At 36.7% G+C, this 20,878-nt stretch overlaps 1 protein-coding gene across 2 annotated transcripts; it reads right to left on the reverse strand.

Moving 5' to 3' along the window:
* Window positions 1–1,427: 1,427 nt before the first annotated feature.
* Window positions 1,428–19,893, reverse strand: LOC127938462 (mitogen-activated protein kinase kinase kinase 7). Of its 2 annotated transcripts, XM_052535088.1 has the most exons (17): window positions 19,087–19,825; window positions 18,590–18,700; window positions 18,388–18,453; window positions 18,237–18,282; window positions 16,991–17,129; window positions 12,521–12,649; window positions 11,242–11,366; window positions 11,030–11,160; window positions 10,854–10,935; window positions 10,056–10,162; window positions 9,817–9,967; window positions 9,120–9,200; window positions 6,564–6,631; window positions 5,382–5,445; window positions 4,425–4,486; window positions 3,777–3,892; window positions 1,428–3,396 (listed from the first exon to the last, which is right to left on the reverse strand). In XM_052535088.1, exons 1-17 carry the CDS (start codon window positions 19,180–19,182, stop codon window positions 3,216–3,218), a joined length of 1,755 nt encoding a protein of 584 aa, XP_052391048.1. In that variant the 5' UTR covers window positions 19,183–19,825; the 3' UTR covers window positions 1,428–3,215. The 2 variants fall into 2 exon arrangements, with proteins under 2 accessions (XP_052391048.1, XP_052391049.1); XM_052535089.1 differs by lacking the exon at window positions 9,120–9,200 and having other exon boundaries at window positions 19,087–19,893.
* Window positions 19,894–20,878: the final 985 nt, after the last annotated feature.

Consider the following 20,878-nt stretch of genomic DNA (forward strand, 5'->3'; position numbering starts at 1 on the left):
CATCCGATGGCCCCTAAACAATACCCTCAGTCCCTTTCTCAACCTCCTGAACACTAAACACTGGCCAGAGAAGCCACAACACAATACCTCACCAAAGAGACAGAATTACATCATGTAGATTGAATGAGTTTGATTCAATTCGCTCCAACCTCAAGCACATGCAACTGTACAGCGCAGGTAAAATTTGAACCTGATTTGCACAATACTTGTTATTCTTGGCTGTAATACACACCACCTCCCTCAAGTTCATTTATCTGAAGATACTGGCTATTACTTCTTTTGCTAATGATTCCGTTTATTTACTACTTTATGTTTACCTCAAGAAATTATGGTTCAGTAATTTTTGAAGAAATACTTGATGTATGTAGTGTTTGTCAGTGTCAATTGTGTGTGTTTGATCAGCATCACACCAGATTCCTTTGTTTGAGACAGGAAGGGTTTGCGGATGAAGAGCAATGAATGGCGTAAGCTCTATCTCTCTCTTCTGGTTGAAATAAGTATTACATCGTCAAAACATTAAAGGAATATTCCAAGGTTAACCCAATCGATGGCTAAGTGTTGATTCCAAGATATAACTTCCACTGGTGCTTCCTTTTCTATAAAAGATGTCCAAAGTAACTGCAGGGCACTCTGAATAAATAATTCCCAGTAACCGCAGGGCACTCTGAATATACAATAGTGATAACATTTTAGGGATTTTGGGTTTTCATGAGCTGTATACCAAAATCATCAGTATTAAAACAATAAAAGACCTGAAATATTTCAGTTGGTGTGCAATGAATCTAAAATATATGAAAGTTTAATTTTGATCATTACATTATGGAAAATAATGAACTTTTTCACAATATGCAAATTTTTGAGAAGGACCTGTATATAAATAATGGAGAAAATATTTTTTAATTATTAATTTATCTTTCATTTAGAATTTGTATATTTACAGGCATTAAATGCAATTTCTCTTAAGGAATATCCTGCCATTCTTAGCATGACTGCTCTAATGAAAGATGTATTCTAAAACCCAGTTGCTGGTATAATGTTATTATGTACACATAGAATTAATCTAGATCAACACTAGAATCCTGCGTCTTTACCTTGCTTAAATATATGCATGCATATAATACTAAATACTTCTACAGCAACACCTATACATAATTACACATAATTAAACTGCATATCCAGTCACTGCAGAACACCAAACTTATTTCTTTATATTATCAAATAAGATAAAAATAAATTTTATACATTGTATACATCTGCTAACTTAAATTTATGGTTACATAATATATGTATTTGCATTTACGTGAACAATTTTATTCTAAATCCAAATTAATGTATGCATAGAAATAAAGAGAGAGAGAGTTTGTGAACAACATCCTGTTTATAAAAATGTTGACGTGAAGACCAGAAACAGCACAGACAGTCCCAAGGCATGTTTACCTGTTCCATTTATTTCAAGATGCCACCTTCACCTGTGTATTCCCGTTCCCAACAGCTTAAGAAATCAGACATCTTATTTACAGCACAGTACAGAAACTAATAATTATGAACATTGAACTCTAAAATACTAAAATAAAATACACCACTTCACTGTTAAGCAAAAAGATTTGCAGAGAACTAACTCACTTGAAGATCTTTAACATCCAAATGTGTCTTTACCCTGCTCAAGATGTTCACGGTATAGTGAGCTTTCAGTGAGAGCCAGTCATGGTGGGATTGTGCAAAAACGTGGGTCGAGTTTGTATTGGGGGCAACAAAGTAAAACTATGACAATGTAAAAGGTATTCATACGTTTTATATCAACATGGGTCCGATTTCTCTTAAATTAAGTACAGGGATGTAAAACTAGTGGTAAGAACAAGGAACTGAACTAAAATGAACCAGAGTGGGTCAACTGCCCTTTAATTTCATGATTTCTGCAGCATATTGACAAGATCTTTCAGATCAGACAACAATCTGATCTCTCTTGATTTCATTCAAGTTGCATTCGCAGGCCTTTTAAACCTCTCACTCGCGTTTCTAAACTCCTAATTGCATTAAGCGCATAATGAGAGTTGTCTCATTGCAGTAAAAGCAACAAAACAAGTCAAGTAAAATGCAAGCGATACAACCCCAAGGCATCACGTGAACTAAAAAGAGATAAATCAAGCTCGGAGAAACAGCGTCTTTCCCGCACTTGCGACAAAAACTATAAAGCGGATCTCTGAAAACCCTGGAGGAATTACCATACAGATCTAGATAAAGCAAAGAAACACAAGAACACTGAAGTCATGATTAAAATGTTTGTACGCACAATCACATACACTCAAGTCCATTTCTTTTGTTCTTCTAGAGCGATGGTTTTCAAATGGATGGGATGTTACAGGAAATGGATTACAAACTGCATTTCGTTGTGAGGCTGCACATACAAACAGACTGTCCTTTGTTTTTTCATGAACACAAGGTTGACATGCAAGGCATATGTAAGATACATCCCCCGATTTCAATCAATACATTCTAACACTTTTTAGGGCAGACAAATCAAAAAAGAAAAAAGGAAACGTCTATAGCACTTTTTTTTTTCATAAAAAGGGGTTAATAAAATGAAAAGTACACGCAAAGCGAATGGAACAAAATTAAAATCTAAATTTAAAACGATTAAAAATAGCTTTTGTATATAACTTTGCTTTCACATTCTCAAGGACCAACACCTAATCGAGGGGAACGGCAAACCCCACAGGGAATTCTGGGATGTCCGAGGAAGGGGAAAGACCTCATTTTACATCCTTTCTTTTAAACATCTCGCTACTTAAAATGCAGGTTTCCTCTTTTGAAAATAAAAAGCATTTGCTGGCTCATTTAGACTTGTAGATCTCTGAAGATCTGCGCGTGTTTATCAGTCTGTATTTCACACCCACCTGGCTTTAATTGTGGCCCTGCTATTGCATATCCTGCAGGATTCATGGACACCTGGAACGCTGTATGTTTGTGCAGTTGAGTGAAGGATCTTGGAGCAGATTTCACTGATGGAAATGACACACGGTCACCTGAACTGTGAAGCACATTTCATTCGGTTACCATCTTCACAGGTTTCATGGGTGCTTTAACAGGCAGAATTAAGGGGTTTCTGGGCCAAACTATAGATTAACCACCCCATTGTTTGGATCAGGGAGGACAAGATAACAGGGATAACTGTGATTATAGAGTTCAGCCTAGCTCTGTTTCATAATGAAAGAGGTTCATGAGGTGCCCTGTCTCTTTTGCTGCTGCGCTCGGATCAGCTCCAGTTGTTTCTTGCACTGCTGGTAGTAAGTCGACAAACTCTTGTTCTCCTCTAGGAGCTTCTTGTGCTCCTGAGCGAGGCGACACGCGTTCTGCTGATCCTTCTCATCCTGGTCCAGCTCATCTATCAGCTCTTTCCTGAAGAGATTGGTACATTAGAGTACATTAGAGAATTAGACTCTGGTGTATAGTTTATCATGGCATTGTTGTTTTAGTATCTGTAGTACAAACATTTCATTACACATTTTATTTTACGTTTATCATTTAATACGTTTAATGGAGTTTGAACAACTGTTATAGACATTATACTGCATTTACTGTGAAACTGCACTGATATTGGCATTGTGGAAACTCCAGTGCTGTTTTACTATTATTTATATACTATTAAAGTTTATATTTTAAATTAGCTATAAGGATATTTCAGTTATTAAAATAAATTTGTAATAGCTCTAGTTCACAATAAAAATCCTGGGGAACACCATACTAATTCTATGAATTGACTGGGATTCCAGACTTACTTCCTCTGTATGAGAAGAGCGATCTCTGTCTGCACCTTCAGGTACTCTTGTGCCATCTTACAGTGCTGCTCAAACACTGCCATTGATTCTTTGGAGTTTGGACACGGGGCTAGAGGCTGCAAACAAACCCAGATTCTTTCATCAAATGTCACCGCTTTTGGCTAATTAATCTGAAATGGACAAGTGATATTTATACCAGCCATGGTCTGAATCCCCAAAATATCAAAATGCCTCACTCTAAATCAGCTGCCATGTATTTATAGCTGAATTACACCATATAAATAGCCATTAAAACCCAGCCTTGATTCAATTAGAGGGCTGTTTTAACATCTTGGGAAACTTTTCTGAGAGGAGGGATACCGCAGCACCCTGGAAACAAAACCATCCACACCACAGATATAGACTAAACAGTTTCCATGCACGTGCAGTCATGCTTCACAATTAGTGATGCACCAAAATGAAAATTCCAGACAGTGTGTGCTGAAAAACAGAAAATGCTGCTGTTTTTTTTTTTTTTTTAATGTGAAGCATTTCATAGTTTCACATTTAAGTCTATTTTTGGGGCCAAAATCATACCAAATTCTGTATTGCATCATATCGTACACATCTATAACTTTCTCTCTAATAGCTCAACTTAGAAGTGTGTACCTGTAGCTGATGGTCCAGGGTCAAATAGGCCATGGGGATGGAGTTATCTGAGCCATTGGTGTCTACAAGAATGAAGAAACATCAGAAAACCATCAACTGAGGACAGAAGATCTGATTTATTCCATCTGTATCACTGCTTATTTATAATATTTTGATCTGAAGTAGATCTGAAGCAGTAAAGGCCTGTGTTCGCACCAAGAACGATAACTATAAAGATAACTATATTAGCGTCCACACCAGCAAACGATATTGTCTGTGTATTCTAAGCGGACGCGCGTCTGCTGCTTTAAATTCTCGAGCTCATAACAGCAGGATTGATTCTGATTGGTTGGAAGTGTTTTTATCGTTCATCAGAAAAAAAAAATCGTTCTGAAAGTGATTCCAACGATATCGTTTCTCTGTGCCTTTATCGTTATAGTTGTGGTGTGGACTCCGCTATTCTTTAATATTGAGAACGATTTTTAGAATTATATCTTTATTGTTATCTTTATAGTTATCGTGCTTGATGTGAATGGGCCTCAAGCGTTTTTAGTTTGTTATTTAATGCTAACAGTAAACTCTGGTAATCTGCAGAAACAGAGAGTGATAAACAGCAGTCTCTCATCTCAGTCCAGGACTGTGACTGTCAGGCAGAAAAGCATCTTAAATCATTGCTGATTACGTAACGTCTGCAGCTCTGCCTGAGTTGTTTAATGTCACAGATACTGATTTACACATGCAAACACACTGAGGACGTGAACTTTGAGGTCACACGAAGGGAACATAAGCAGTGTGCTCATAATCTCTTTATAAAATTTCACATTCTGCAATGATGTCATTTCAAGCGTGCACAAAGCTGTCAGATAATAATGCATCAACTATAACCCCAGGTTATTAAACATTTATACAATCCATTGTTCAAATGTAGATGTGTATATGTGAGAGTTTGATGGTTAAGAGGAAAACTCTTGACTGTACCCGTCTTGTCTGGCGTAAACATCCTCACACTGGGACTGGATGCTCTGCTGCTGTTCCTACTATCCTGTAATTGGTCAAACAATATATCAGTTATAAAATGACTTTTGATAATGACAATAAAATATTAGGGATTCTAAAGGCTCTTGAAGGGCACTGCAGGGAGAAGATGCTACAGATCCTTTTATAAAAGGCCCTTATAAAAAAAGTGTGCATATTATGGTCACCTTATGGAAGCAATATAGCTATTTACATTCATGTGTGCAACAATAGTTACAATTCATTTTGAAACCCAAGATCTAATACTGAAAGTCCTACCTGGGATTTTAACTGCTCTCATACATTCAGAGGACATTATATCTTTATTAATATTTATTAGCATGCAAGTTGAAATTTAAGAAATGCATAAAAACTATCAAGAGTGACAGTAAAGACTTTTATAATGATACAAATGATATCTATTTCAAATAGTAATGCTGTTCCTTTGAACTTTCTATTCATCCTGGAAGAAAGCATCATAGTTTCCCCCAAAAAATTATGCGGCACAACCTTTTTTTTTAACATTGATAATAATATTACTAGAGTAATGAATAGGAATCACAGGAATATATGACAATTTAAAATATATTAAACTTATTTTTGAATTGTAAAATATTTTTTCACAATATTACTATTTTTACTGTATTTTTGATCAAATACAACCTTGCTGAGATTAAAACATTTTAAAAGCATTAAAACTTATTATCTACAGTGTATTATTACTAGCACATAGCGATATTTACATCTGAATGGAATTCACCCATCTAAAATAAAAAAGCATATGAAAATGCAGTACTTGGAGAGAGAAAATAGTAAAGAAAAACAAACAAACAAACTGTGGATGAACTCCCAAGAGCACGGAGGACAAATGTGAGGGAGCAGAACTAGATGTTAGAATTTAAGTCCGTTCAACAGCCCTTTGGGGAAATCTAGATCCACAACACCACTGTCTCCTCTTACAAATAAATTTTTTATTCAATGAACCACTGTGTCCTCCCAGTGCATAATCAGATGTGCGATACTTTTGCATAAAATATGGAACAGCTTTTAGTAAAAATGCTATAGTGAAGATTTTTTGTTGTATCTAAACTCTTCCCAGTTCCTTACACATTGCATCTCTGAAAAATGAAAACTGAAGTATCCTACCTGACTGGACTCCGTACCAATGGCAGGAAGATCCTGCACTGAACTGCGTCTATGAGGCTCACAGGTTGCTGTAAAAAGAGACGAAAGAGAGAGAAAGGAAAGAAAAGAGGAATCTGATAAGTCTTATTGGTAGTGCATGAGCTCTCGCCCCAGGGCTGAAGCAAGAGGGATGTGACACTCAGACAGCTGCACTGATTAAATTCCCAACTCACTACCATGACAGCATCTCGTCGAATGTGGCCTTCACGTGACCAAACCCCTCACAAGGCCATCCCAGCAAAAACAAACACACACCTTACACCAAAATCAGCAGACCACACCAACAGAATCACACAGGCAGCTTGGTCTGCACTGATCGGACAGCTCCTATCATAGAAATTACTTTTTTTTTTTTTTGGTTTTGGAATTTAATAAGTTTGTATTTATGGAACATGAAGCAGCAATGATGACAGGAGCTGTACTCTCAATCATGACTATTAGAGGACTATTACACTCACACACACACAGATCTAAATGTAGGCAAACTATTATTCAGGTAAAGCATCTAGAACAGAACCAGCAGAAATTAAATGCAACCATTAACAATAGACTGCAACTTACTAAATATGATTTACTATATGTACAAAAATTGATCTGTGGCAGGTTAAAAAAATAAATTAAAAAAAATTAATTAATCCTGTAGTGTATGAAACAATAAAGTAAATAATATAAAAACAGAAACGGTTCTCTGTTCCGAAAGTGTACCCATTGTCTTTCAAGTTAGCATAGGACAAGTGTAACAATTGTTTAGTAACCTGGTCTATGCAAAGTTGCATCCAACCTTTCAACTAAAGTCCTGTCTACCTTAAAGTAAACCCTGTTACTTTTTATTCTCCCAAGGATACAATGAATGAATGAATGAATATTCCCATAACTTCTTTATTATTAATAATGACGGAAGAGGTCAATTCCATGCCACATTGATTATGAGAATAACAAAAATGATTGACAGATTAAGAGTGTGCATGCAGGAGGGATAAAATTATGATGTAAATCTAATTTTTTTCATTGTTACACCAAATTAATAACCTCTTCATCATGCAACTCCTGCTTTGATTTTTTTTTTTAATCCCGCAATCCTTCAATGTCCCCATTTCCTTCAGCTTTATTTAGGATGAAGATAATAATGGCAATGACCCTCAAAATGAAGGAGATTTATACCCACATCCACTGAATTAATGAACGTGTGTGTACAGTATGTGGAGGAAGCACGAACAAAAAGCAGACCATATTGCGATATCCTTTCTGCAGGCAAGACAAAGGTGAGCTAGTGTTCGACCACTGAGAGAGAGAGACACACACACAAACACACACGTTGACTGATCTCCTTTCACCTTCTACAAAGCCAAACAGGAAGACTGAGGCAGGCATATCAATCCACATCCCAATCTCTCTTTAAAATCTGTACTTATGGGATTTTCCTGATTTATTTCTTTTTTAATAGCATTAAAAAAGTGCCTCTAGTGGTAAGAGGCAGAAGCAGTCATGAGCATGGGATGTGAAAATCATTGCCTGCAGTTCACTACAATCAAAAAGAGCAAAGGGAGAGAAAGAGAAAGAACTGATTAAAATGGCTGTTACTCCAGGAACACTATTCACCGTCAAATCTGACACAAAAAATATTGATTGGAAAAACTAGCTGAAAATATTAGCTGGATATAAGATCAATACAGAAAATGTAACCAATTTCTTTTGGATTTAAATACAAGGACACCGAGAATCAAACACTAATCTAATAATCATTTATAGCAAGTGTAACGAGTGCATAGACTGCACTCACAAAAAGGCTTTTCACACTTGAACAAGTTAACAGTGTCCTGGGTTATCTTTCTTTGCGTTTCACAATGCTACTAACTGACCACAGAATAACAATTAATTCTGGATATTTATAAACTGATGTTTGACACGGCATACTAGGGGTATGCGATAATGACAAATGATATCTCGAGATTTTCTGGTGCGCCCTATCAAAAGTCAGTAAACCAGGTTAGTAAAAGTCAATTAATATTAACTTTTTGTTTACTGCACTGTTTTATTCAATAAATCTAATTTGCAATCATGCTCATATTTAGAAAAAAAACAAAAAACACTACTCTTCACGATAAAGTGATATTAACTATATTAGAAGACATACATTTTAAATATATGGGAAATTTTTGCCCCCTTATCTTGATTTTTGTGGGAATTCTAAAGGTATTTTAATAAACTAAATTACTCATCTCTTCTTATATTTGCTATTTTTGCAGTATTTGTGGTATTTAATTGATACATTTTCCATCATCATTTGACAGTTTGAAATTATAATTGCGCATCACTGCAATTTGCATGTCCATGCAAATACTTGGATAATGATCATCCGTTAATGTTCTTTAACATCTTTTTCTACTCTTTTCCACTAAGTCAGGGTGACGGAGGATATGAGAAATTCTGAAGTAACAACCAATGCGTGCTTGTGCGTCACATGACGCCCTTCTCTGATAAGAAGCTGTTTGCTGGGTTCCCCTGGACTCCCGGTACCTGTGACGATGATCTTGGGAATGTCCAGAATGGTGCCATGTGATGCCGTTTTACGGTGACCTCGCTTAAATTGTGGACGTGCTGCAAAAACACACATACAGACACGCGCATGTAGCGACGAACACAGGCATGCAGACAATGTATGTACTGAGACAGAGAGAGACAGTAGCGCAGCCAGCAAAGCAGACTGGGTAAGGGATGTCGCTCCATTCTTCAGCTACATTAGAACATACATGCAACACACATACACAAAACACATACATCCGCGCAGAGGCAGGAAGCCTGCTGGAATGAGTGACTGCAGAAGGACAGATCAAAGGATGAATGGAGATGCCATACAGCTCTTTGTGTCTGATGTGCGTTTGGGCGCACTGGCTGAGGTCGGCAGAACACTAGGTACTAGTGTATGCACTATTCAGCCAGTGTAAATACAGAAATGTGAGGTCAATGTCTATAAAAGGGACACTGTTAGTGGTGTGTGTTCTTTATTAACATGTCAACCTGAGGACAAAATTGGTAACAGGAATAGAAAGGTGGAGTTTACAAATACATCAATATTTGTTTCTACTGCAAAAGAGAGAGAGAGAAAAACTCCACATTAATGAATCTAAATCAAATATATGAAATTTAAATGGTCACAGTCTCTAAATGAATTTTTGGGAAGATAAGACAATTCAGCACTGAGGAGTCAAGTTACCTGCGGGAGCAAAGGGCAATCTGTGCTCCAGTTCAGAGAGATCGGTGCTCATTCGTTTGCTGTCGGAGGAAGCCAGAAATTGCGGCCTGCCAGAAAGACTCTCTACACTGCCCCCTCTGGAGAGAGAGGGACCAGGTCTTAACGGGTCGCCCTGAAACATACACAAATATAAATTCCACTTCTGAGCTTTCTTAGAGGACACTGTATTTGTCTGGTTATGTAGACTACAGATCTGTTACCTTTGGTTTATATGGGAACTTGATGGTGTCGTTGCTGCCAGGGGAGTTTGTGCGCTCCATGCTGATATCGTTCCTGCTGCTGGTACATGTATAGTCTAAATATGAGCCTGCATAAGAGAGATGTGTTATTTAATTTTACAAACTTTACGTGTGACTTCTAAAGTAAAAGTACCTTTCTAAAATTATCCAAAAATTAAAAAAACATTCCTATATACACTGTTGTTAAAGTTTCATGGCAGTAAGATGTATTTATTTAATTTTATTGAAAGTAGTCTCTTATGCTTAATTTGACACAATAAGCACAAAATACTATGAAATATTATTACAATTTAAAATAACTTTCTATTTTAATATATTAAAGAATTTCAGCAGCCATTATTCTAGTCTTTTAGTGTCACACTGAGCTTCAGAATTTATTCTAAAATGTTAATTTGGTGCTCTAGAAACATCGAAAAATAGTTGTAATGCTTAATATTTCTGTAGAAACTGATAAGCTTTTCAGAATTCTTTGAATACAAAATGTAAAAAAAAAACATCATTCATTTGAAATAAATTTATTTTGTAGTAATGTAAAAGCTTTTACTGTCACTTTTGATCTATTTGTTATAATCCTTGTTAAATAAATGTATTTTCAAACATAAAATCTTACTGACCTCAGACTTTTGACTGATAGTCTAACAGTATGGAAGAATTTAGTCAAATCTAAACCATTTGTTTTCTCACCCGCACAATCATCAAATCATATCAAATAGCCATTAACAAGTATTTATTATTCAAGCCTATTTTGCTATTCCTTACCTGTGCTGGCAGCAGAGTTACTCTGGCCTTCATCTGAATACTGATAAGGGTACTGAAGAGGCTCATCTGATCCTGGGAAATACTAGAGGGGGAGAGAGGGATCAGACTGAAGAGGCAGAATAGACAGCCAGGAACACTGGGATGATTTGCCAAGCATGCTGCCGGTGTGGTGTTACCCTCATAAGGTGGCTCATAATCTTCACTATCTCCTCCATGGAAGGCCGCTGCGATGGGTCTTTAGACCAGCAACGAGTCATCAAACTCTCTAAGGGCTTCGGTAGGTTCTTAATGAGAGGTGGACGCGTGCCTACAGACAAAAAGGTGATTGAAGCTTGAATAAAAAGACAGAGTCTTAGATGGGGCACAAACAAGCAAACGTGAAACTTACCACGGTGCACAGCCCACATGATGCGGAAAGCAGGGCCTCCGATTTCATCAAAGGGCTTCCGGCGTGTGATCACCTCCCAGAGAATAATACCCCAACTGAACACGTCACACTTCTCACTGTAGTTACTGCCTGCAGCACACACACACATACAGACAGCAATTACCTTCACAAGCTCCTAATTTCCTGATTAAGATCCACATTCTAGTTTCCTTTATTCTGAAAAAGACATTAACATGCTTCACAGCTATTGGGTATTCCTGTATTTACCAACCTACAAAAAAGGTTTTTAAATATTTCTGTGAAAGAAATTATTATTACTACATTAACATTTTTAAAGTGCTTAAATAAGGACGCATTACATGGATAAAACTTGACAGTCAAGATATTTATATTGTTACAAAAATTTTACGCTAATAAATGCCCTTTGATAAATACATTTCCTTACATTAATTTAATATTTAATTTTAACAATTATAGATGTTAAATACGATAAAATATAGACCTAAATAAACTTTTTTCAAGGGGTCTGTCTCCTCTGGTAACTAATGAATTATTCTTGGTATGTTTGACAATTACATTAAACTGCAAATGGTAACATGCAACATAAAGAGTCAAAGCTATTTCCCATAAGCTCATTTTCTGCCATCCAGGGTGGGGGAGCCTACATCTTGTCGGCCCTTTTGAACAGATGAGCTCATTTCCTCTCATGCTGCCCCAGAGAGCCTTAATTGCTGCTCTTATTATTCTTAAATTACAGTGCCTCGTGCTAGTATGTCTTTACACTGCCTTACCCTGGTCTTCTGATAATACTGTTGTCAGTGTGGCAAATGAGCTCTGCTGCGTCTCCTCTGCTGGCATCGCTAGTGGAGTAATAACATGGGATTTCTGCTCCTCCCCAAACAAACAAGACAACAACTTGCTACTAATTGATGCTTCCTCCGACCCCCCAGACAGCTGAGTACCCCTGAACGTGTTTTGGTAAAATTGAAACCCATTACCGGTTGATTGCGAATGCATGCATTCAATTATAATGATTTCATCCATCATCTAGAACAGGAACATCTACCAAGCCTGATTTGGGGGAAATATTTGTATAATAGTGAAGAGTGAAATGGCCTATGAGAAGTCAATTCATGAGAAACGGGAAAAAGGTTAAAAGAAGAACAGCAAGTAAGTTTTGGCATCAGAAAAAAAGAAAAAAAAAAGAAAAAAAAAGAGCCTATTTATAAGCCAATGGCTGTACATAATTGAACAAAAGTTCTTGGCCAGTTCCTGGAACTTGCCTTCAAACACCTCTGGGGCCATCCAGGCTGCGCTTCCCTTGTTATTAGTCATGTGTGTCTGGATGTCACATGCTGTCCCAAAGTCACAGATCTTCAGCACTGTACCTCCAGCAACCAGGAGCAGACTAGGAGCAAAAAAAATACAAAAGATATAAACAGAGACATCTCCGGGAAGAAGAAAAACATCTAGCGAAATCCAGGGTTTGTGCAGGATTTTGAAGATCAAATTTAAGACTTTTTAAGACCTGCACAAATAAAATTAATACCATATGATTGGGGAAGGGCAAAGTCTATAGTACCATATTAAACTGCAAAATTACTGTAAGTTGTATAAAATTACAAACTTCATATTTCAGCCTTTAAACCATTTTAAAGAAAATAAATTAGTAAGAAAAATTACTACATTAATTGAAAAAATTTTTCTAGAAGTGTGCACCATCATTAGGGTCACATCCCTGCATTTGGGCTGTTACCAAGCAAATTAAATCAGTATCAACAAAACTGATCTTTGCAATGCAAAGGAAACACAGAGACTGCATTAGAAATGTAATTTAGATGCATTTACACACTGTTTAATGAAGCTCTGAGGGACATTAAATACTTTAACCTGCAATTATAAATAATTGACTAATGATTTAATATTTTAAACATAAAACATTGAAAACTGATGTTTGAAATTATAAAAAAAAAAAAATGAAAAGGTACCTTAAATGTGAAATTTAAACTGCCAGTAGGTGGCAAAGTCACTGTTAAGTGAGTCATTGTGATCATTTAAATGGTTGATTCATTCAGGAATGAAACATCATCATGTTGCATAGAGACGCTAACACTGCTGTTGCTGTTTGGAATGATTTTTGTTGAAGAAATAGAGCAAAAACAGGAAATACGGTGTCAAAAACATAAGACTCTTATTATTAACTTACTTGTTTATTGAAATGTTGTATAAAATCAATATCACATTTGTAATCATGCTTGCTTTTGGAAATAAAATGGCACTCCTCTTCTGATATTAACTATATGAAATTACATAAATATATATTTTTTCTGCCCTATATCTTGAATTATATGATCATTCTAAATGCATTTTTAAAGGACTGATTCATGCAGTGAAGAGCGCACTCTAAATGCTCATGTGCACTATTCTAACCTACTAGACATCACCATGTAATGTATGCGCGCACTCTTTAGGTGTGTTTTGTTTGCTTTTCGCTATATGATCGATAATATCAAATCGCACATCATTAAAACAACAGTTAGGATTATGGCTGCACGATGTATCGTTTAAGCATCGATATCGTGATGTACGTATCTACGATAGACACATCGCAGGATTCGCGGATTAATTTCACAGCTTAACCATCATAGAGTGAAAATTATTATTTGCATGTGCTTTTAAGTCCTGTGAGTTTAACAGGGCAGAGAGAGTGAAACTTGCCACACGCTCACCGTCTTCAAACAACACGAACGCTGTCTTGCTCTCTCTCCCTCGCGCATATTAATCAATTGACACGATGGTGTCGATGTTGAAATCATTTAAAATGAGAATGTAAGTGTGCTCATCCCATTTTTGTTTGTAAGAAAAAATTATATTAGATTTCATATCGCAATATATATCGCAGAAAAGTAAAATATTGCAATGTCATTTTTTCCCAATGTCGTGCAGCCCTAGTTAAGATATTACTGGACAACCCTATACTGTTTAGATTTTTATAATGCATTGTCTTATCGATCCACCAGTTCACATTTAAAGCTCTGCGTGTTTGCAGGATAAAAACATGGGTTTTATTTTTGCATTGGTCTGAACTCTGAACAAAACAACAGTTGTACTGAAATGGATCATTCATTCTCTTCAAGTGGAGCGTTTGGTAGAAATATAACTGTTTCCCCTGTAATGGCAGAATGCAAAGCCATTTCTTTTCATGAAATCATAGCCTTTTGAAGTTTAATCGTCACATTAAGCCATATCACAATTCTGATATTTCCATCCTCAAATTTAAAGGGGGGGTGAAATGCTCATTTTCACTCAATATCCTGTTAATCTTGAATACCTATAGAGTAGTACTGCATCCTTCATAACTCCAAAAAGTATTTAGTTTTATTATATTCATAAGAGAAAGATAGTCTGTACCAATTTTTCCCGGAAAAACATGAGCGCCTGGAGGCGTGACGTGTGGGCGGAGCTAAAGAATCACGATCGCCAGTAGGCTTTTGTGTTGAGAGCGTTTGGAAGCTGTGACAGCTGTGAAGGCTGAAACTGAACGAGAGCAGCAGCAGCAAGGACTCGCTCCGCGTGGGGCTCGAATTGCATCATCCTTAAGAAATAAACGATAGCAAATCCGTCGTCAAACTGGGCTTTGTTTGTAAAACAAGCATTTTAGAAATGCAGGGAACAAACACAAACACTTGCTCCGATCAAACTCCGTTGATGCTCTGTAAAAATAAACTCCATCCACTGGTCCCTTGATGCTGTTTTTTCTTTGGTAATCTGTGCAGGGTTGTCTTGCCCTGGCAACCAAAAACACACTCCTTTTGTGACATTTCGCGACGCTCTCGCTCTGATCAGTGATTGTCTGTGCACAGCCTCTCTCTGCTCTGCTATACGGGAGCGTGCGCTCTTCCGGCAAACGTGCCCTCAGGACCCATATAAGGAAATTCCGCTCCATCTAACATCACACAAGGCCATACTCGAAAAAAACTTTCCAAAACTTGTGACAAACCGGAAGGAGTATTTTTGGAACAGAAATACTCCTTCAAACCTACAACTTAATTTTTGAAACTTTTTCCATGTTTAGCATGGGAATCCAACTCTTTAACAGTCTAAAAAACTCAGTATGCATGAAATAGCATTCCACCCCCCTTTAAGACCTCTTGATATCATAATTAAGACTTTCTTGTACAATTGAAGACTTTTTAAGGCCTTAAATCTGATACTAAATTTAAGACTTTAAGCCCCCACGCAAACCCTGGAAGACTTCACAGACTACATTTTAGATATCATTGGAGTACTATGGCAAAAGTCTCAGAGTAAGTCACCAAATTAAGACATATCCTGTAACCTTTAAGTTCTTTTTTTTTTTTTTTTTTTTTGCTTATTAGTCTATTAAGTGGTGTGCTTAGCAAGTTTAGCATTCCCATTTACTGAAATACCAGTTGCAAAAAGCGTGCATTTTTGTTCTCAAGCATTGTAGATATTGTTGGCTTTCATATTATAAATTTATTGCGATGCCCTTAAGTCGCTTCAGAAAAAAACCCATTACTTAAGTTAAACACAAATACCCTACTGTTTAAATATTTGGAGCTGATGATGCTTTTATTGTTTATGAAAGAAACCTCTCGTGAAAGATGCTCATTACGGCTCAATGTACTTGATCAAAAACAGTAAAAACAGCAATACTGTGAATTATTAATACAATTTAAAATAATTGTTTTGTTTGAATATATATTGAACATTTATTTCTTTTTACATTTATTCCTGCCTTATTCCTGTGATTTTCAGCAGTTAGTACTCTAATCATTAGCATCACAGGATGCTTCAGAAATCATTGAATTATGCTGATGTGGTGTTTTTTTTTTCAGTTGACTAGAACGATTAAAAGAACAGCAATTATTTGGAATAAATCTATTGTAACACAATAATTGTCTTTACAGTCACTTTTGATCAAATGAATGCATCCTTGGTAAACAAAAGTACTGATTTCTTGATAAAAAAAAAAATATAAATAAATTATTCAGACCCCAAAATGTTTGAACAATACTATATGTCTTAAGGGTTAAAGAGAAGAGAAAGTAGAAAGGCTTGAGAACAGACATTAAGAACATATTTTTAAAGTACACTTCAACTGGAAACTGCTGCAATATTCTGAATAGAAATGGAGGTATACAGATGGCAGTTATCAAGTCACAAACTGCGCTTTAGTACTATTAAATGCAGTTCAAGCACTTCTGAATGGTTCATGGGTGTTTGATGCAAGCTTTAGTGATCTGTAATATATATTCTTCTCGAGAACTTCATTCTCAGTGTCTGGGAGAGAAGCCAGCTGACCATTTCCATGGTGTGCTGCCAGGGCATTTTTCAAACAGAGCCTCATAAATAACCAGCCCTTGCCTGGACAACACCATGATGAAAGTGATGCAGCATAAGACTCCAGAACACAGACCCTCTGACACCTGGACCGGACAGCATTTATGATTAATGGCAGCCCTGAATGATACAGTAACACATGTAGAGTGAAAACAAATGGTCTGTTTACGCCTGGTTTTATTCTCAGGTGATTTGATCATAAGGAGTCAGGCAATACTCAAAGTCATCAGGTGCGTTTAAGCAAAAACAAATCTTCATGGACAGGGAGAACTTGACAAAGACTAACTGTAAAAATCACATGGGTGAGGAGAAAAAGGACTGAACATTGTTTTCAGTGACATGATGCAAGGCAGTGTAATGAGAGAGAAATGATGGAGGTGCATACTTGGGAGGTTTGAGGTCCCTGTGGATGAGAGCCTTTGGTTTCATGCCGTGGAGATACGAGACCCCCTGAGAACACTGCAGGCACCAGCTCATGGCGTGAGATGCAGTGTAGTGAGGAAGAGGCTCTGCACCGTGCAGCACTGTCGACACAGAACAGTCATAAACACAAGCACATATACATGCTAAAGAGAACACTCACTCACTTGTGGAACAGCCTTGTGTGCTTGGAAGAACTTTAGCAATTGCTATTACTATAAACCCAGGGATAAGAAGCAATTTCAAACAAACTGGTTGTTAATGTTTATTGTAAAGGGCCACGGAATCAAACAACATGTAAAATTGGACCACAAAAAAATACTGCATAAGGGAACCTGTTGTGATTATTTGAGAGCCTATGCAAATTTGCATATAAACACCAAAGAATTTTACACATCATTGTAAATTAATTCTAATCTACAAAAGAACAAACCAAATATGATCCGACAACAACTGGATGCATGACGTCTAATAAGTCAAAAAGTGTTTGCCAAGTCCCCTACTGGGACCCAAACCCCTGATTGAAAACCATACACTACCATTTAGAAGTTTGGGGTCGGTTCTTTCTTTCGAAAGAAGTCTTTTAAGCTCACTAAGAAGATTGCATTTATTTAAAATATAATAACAAAACAGTAATACTGTGAAATATTATCACAATTTAAAATAACTTTTCTATTCTATTTTTAAATGTATTTTATTTCTGCTACCACAAGGCTGAATTTCAGCTCAATTACTCCAGTCATGATCCTTTAGAAAACATTCTAATATGCTGATTTAGTGTTGAAAAATTTCTTATTAGTATCATACTGAAAACAGTTGTGTCCCTATATATATATATATATATATATATATATATATATATATATATATATATATATATATATAATAATATATATAGAATATTTATAACGTCTTCACTTTCACTTTTGATCAATTTAATCCATCCTTGCAGAATATAAGTATGAAATTGTTTTAAAAGGCTTATTAACTTCAAACTTTTAAATGGTAGAGTATTCATATTGACAAAATGTATGATTCAAATCATTGTTGATTAATGTTTTTTCTTCTTCTGTTGACTCACAAAGGATTTTTGATATTTACTACCCTTCTTCACCAATTTTGATATTAATAATTGTGTGCAAAATTTTTAAAAGATCTTGTAGTGTTACTGTGTAAATAAAGTGTTGTAATGTAATTTACTAAATACTTACCATTATACAATGATCCCCCCTCTGCATATTCCATCACCAGATATACCTGCAGTTCACAAGAAAAAAAAAAGAAGTTTGACCATGGCAAACACTTCAACATCAAGTTTCATGATCAAAATCTACCAAATCCCAACATGTTGTCAAGACTTACAGGGTTATTGCAGGAACCATACAGCTTTACAATGTTGGGATGATTTACACGGGACAACTGACGAAGCTGGAGCAGAGAGAATGGAGAAGACTCAATCAAATGCGTTTTTGAAACAAAACAGACCAATTGTCTGTATATGCACAATATATTGTTTCTGACTATAGTTACTAACGTGAACAAGTGAAACAGAATACTATAGTACCTCAACAAAGAAGGCATTTCTCTCCGATTCACTCTCTATTTTCTTGATGGCCACATCTCTGCCTTTCCACTTGGCCTTGTTCACAACACCAAATGCCCCTCTGCCAACCACCTATACAACACGTGTGTAAAAGAACATCACACACCAAAAGAAAGCACACACTGACAATCTCACAGCAGTGCAGAACATTTCAAAACAAATCTAGCACAAAAACTCAAGAGTCTATAGGAGAACACAACACAGAATGACACCTAGAACGATGTAAAGGTGTTTCATTAATCAAACTACAAAGACATGTATCAGTAGGCCTACTTCAAAAACAGTATGCTTTAACAGAGACTACGTAAAACAAAAATGAGGTTATGTTTAACGTTACTGAGATATAATGTCAAACATCACACTGATAGTATTAGCTATCACGAGAATGTTTGCAGGGCATTTCCACGCTCCTGTCAGTGTGTTTATTAAATCCGTCACCTGCTTATCATGCCACTCACCTCCTCCACCACAATATCATCATCGTCTATCTCCTCAAACGGGTACATAACGTTAGGTGTTGTTGTTTCCAGCATTTCGGCGGAGAACATAGACATCGCTAGCTCGTTAGCCAGCTAGTCATGAATACACACACAACAGACTTTATAGTCCCAAAAACTCTGCAGACTTCACAACCGAATAGTTTCAGAATAAAAACGGAAGCTGAAGCTCTTCCCTCGACACGGTCTGCATTACACAGACATACGTGTATGATAAGTCACTTTAAAAACTTGTTTAGCGGCTAACGAGCTAACCTGTCAGCCTAATCCGTTAGCCAAGCGGCTACTAGGCTCCAAACCAGATTAAAGTATGCCAGACATGCCAGACGACGGAAAAAATGTTTTCATTCATAAGGGGAATACGTCCTAGAGTCTCTGTGAAGTACACTTAAGGGTATCCCATCAACATAAAAGCGCTGGCTTGTTGTGTGTTAGCGCTAGGCCGCTTGTTGGCTCGCGCTGGTCCGGTTGATGGATCTTCCCTCCGCGCAACACTCACTCCACACCGTCGCTGCCACTCCGCGCATCGGCCTTTCTATGTATCCGAAAATAACGCTCAGTAAAACCTGCTTTTTCGTGTCCCATTAACCAGGACAAACCATCCGGGCCATCGGACGCGGTGCTAGAACTTTCCAGCTCTCGCCTCCATGGGCTCGTTTGTTTTCTTGTTTTCTGCGGAGCTGGTTTTGAGCTCCAGGAAGTGTGCGCTCTCTGTATTGTGCCCCCTCTAGTCCATGCCAACTGAAATGTCTCCAAGATTGGAGTCAAGCAAGGCCTGCCAGAATTATTTCCAGTCGTTATAACGGGGCATTCGCCTTGTTGTATTATTTATCTGGAGGTGTGTTTCTAATGATAAGAAAAAAGGATACATTTAATTACTGAGTTGCATCTTTACTGCACCAGGTAACGTATTGAGGCCTACAAAAATATGAAATAAATTTCTTATTTAAGAACTTATTGAGTTTTGGGACAAAACGGGATATATGTATTTATTTACATATGTATAAATATGTTCAACATTCAATACACCTATGTAGAATTTACTTAAATGAAGGAATGCATTTCCAAACTGATTTTCAGCTCCATTGTCACCACAGTTGCCTAATGACTGTTGACCAGATAAGTTGGGAATTATCGAATATAATGGGACAAAGATGAAATGTCAGGGTTGTTACAGAAAATATAAGCACAATTACTTGAAATTATATTAGAAACATAAAAATGATCAAAGCATGTGTGACTTTTGAAATCATAACAGGTGAAATATGGAAAAAGCTGACTATTCACATATTTCAAAAGCTATAGTGCATGAGGCTTAATTTGACTTCATGGTACTTTAGATTACCAGTAATGTCATTAATAGGGTTCTTCTCTATAACTATAGGTTCCATAGGGAAGATGTTTTGATTAGACCCGTTTTGTTTGAAAATAATTTTAGAGGTAAGTGATATCAAAGTATTAATCACAGCTGAACATGTACCTTTAATTGTCCACTGACAGAATTTTGTAGTGCTGCATTAGAATGACTTTTTAAAGAATTACATACATAAAAGTTTTTTTTTTTTTTTATCACTTGTACTAACAGCTGTCTAAAAGCATTTGTGATCCACACCTATCCAAGTATATTTGTACAGTGTTGTGTCATTAACTGGAATGACATCAAACTGATCAACAAATCAAATTTGTGGAGGGAACTGGTCACATGCCCTCGGTGAGCTAAATATAAACCCAGAATTTCAACCATCATTTCATG

The sequence above is a fragment of the Carassius gibelio genome, chromosome A20 (assembly GCF_023724105.1).
Source record: "Carassius gibelio isolate Cgi1373 ecotype wild population from Czech Republic chromosome A20, carGib1.2-hapl.c, whole genome shotgun sequence".
In the NCBI taxonomy this organism is placed as follows: domain Eukaryota; kingdom Metazoa; phylum Chordata; class Actinopteri; order Cypriniformes; family Cyprinidae; genus Carassius; species Carassius gibelio.

What these genes read in the sequence shown, in the direction of transcription:
- LOC127938462 (XM_052535088.1), bottom strand. Translation starts at nt 19,182, where the DNA reads ATGTCTATGTTCTCCGCCGAAATGCTGGAAACAACAACACCTAACGTT. An exon ending in TAACTCTGCTGCCAGCACAG is followed by an intron (nt 10,163 to 10,853) that starts GTAAGGAATAGC and finishes TCTCTTATGCAG; the next exon opens with GCTCATATTTAGACTATACA. An exon ending in CCCTGGACCATCAGCTACAG is followed by an intron (nt 3,893 to 4,424) that starts GTACACACTTCT and finishes GTTTGTTTGCAG; the next exon opens with CCTCTAGCCCCGTGTCCAAA.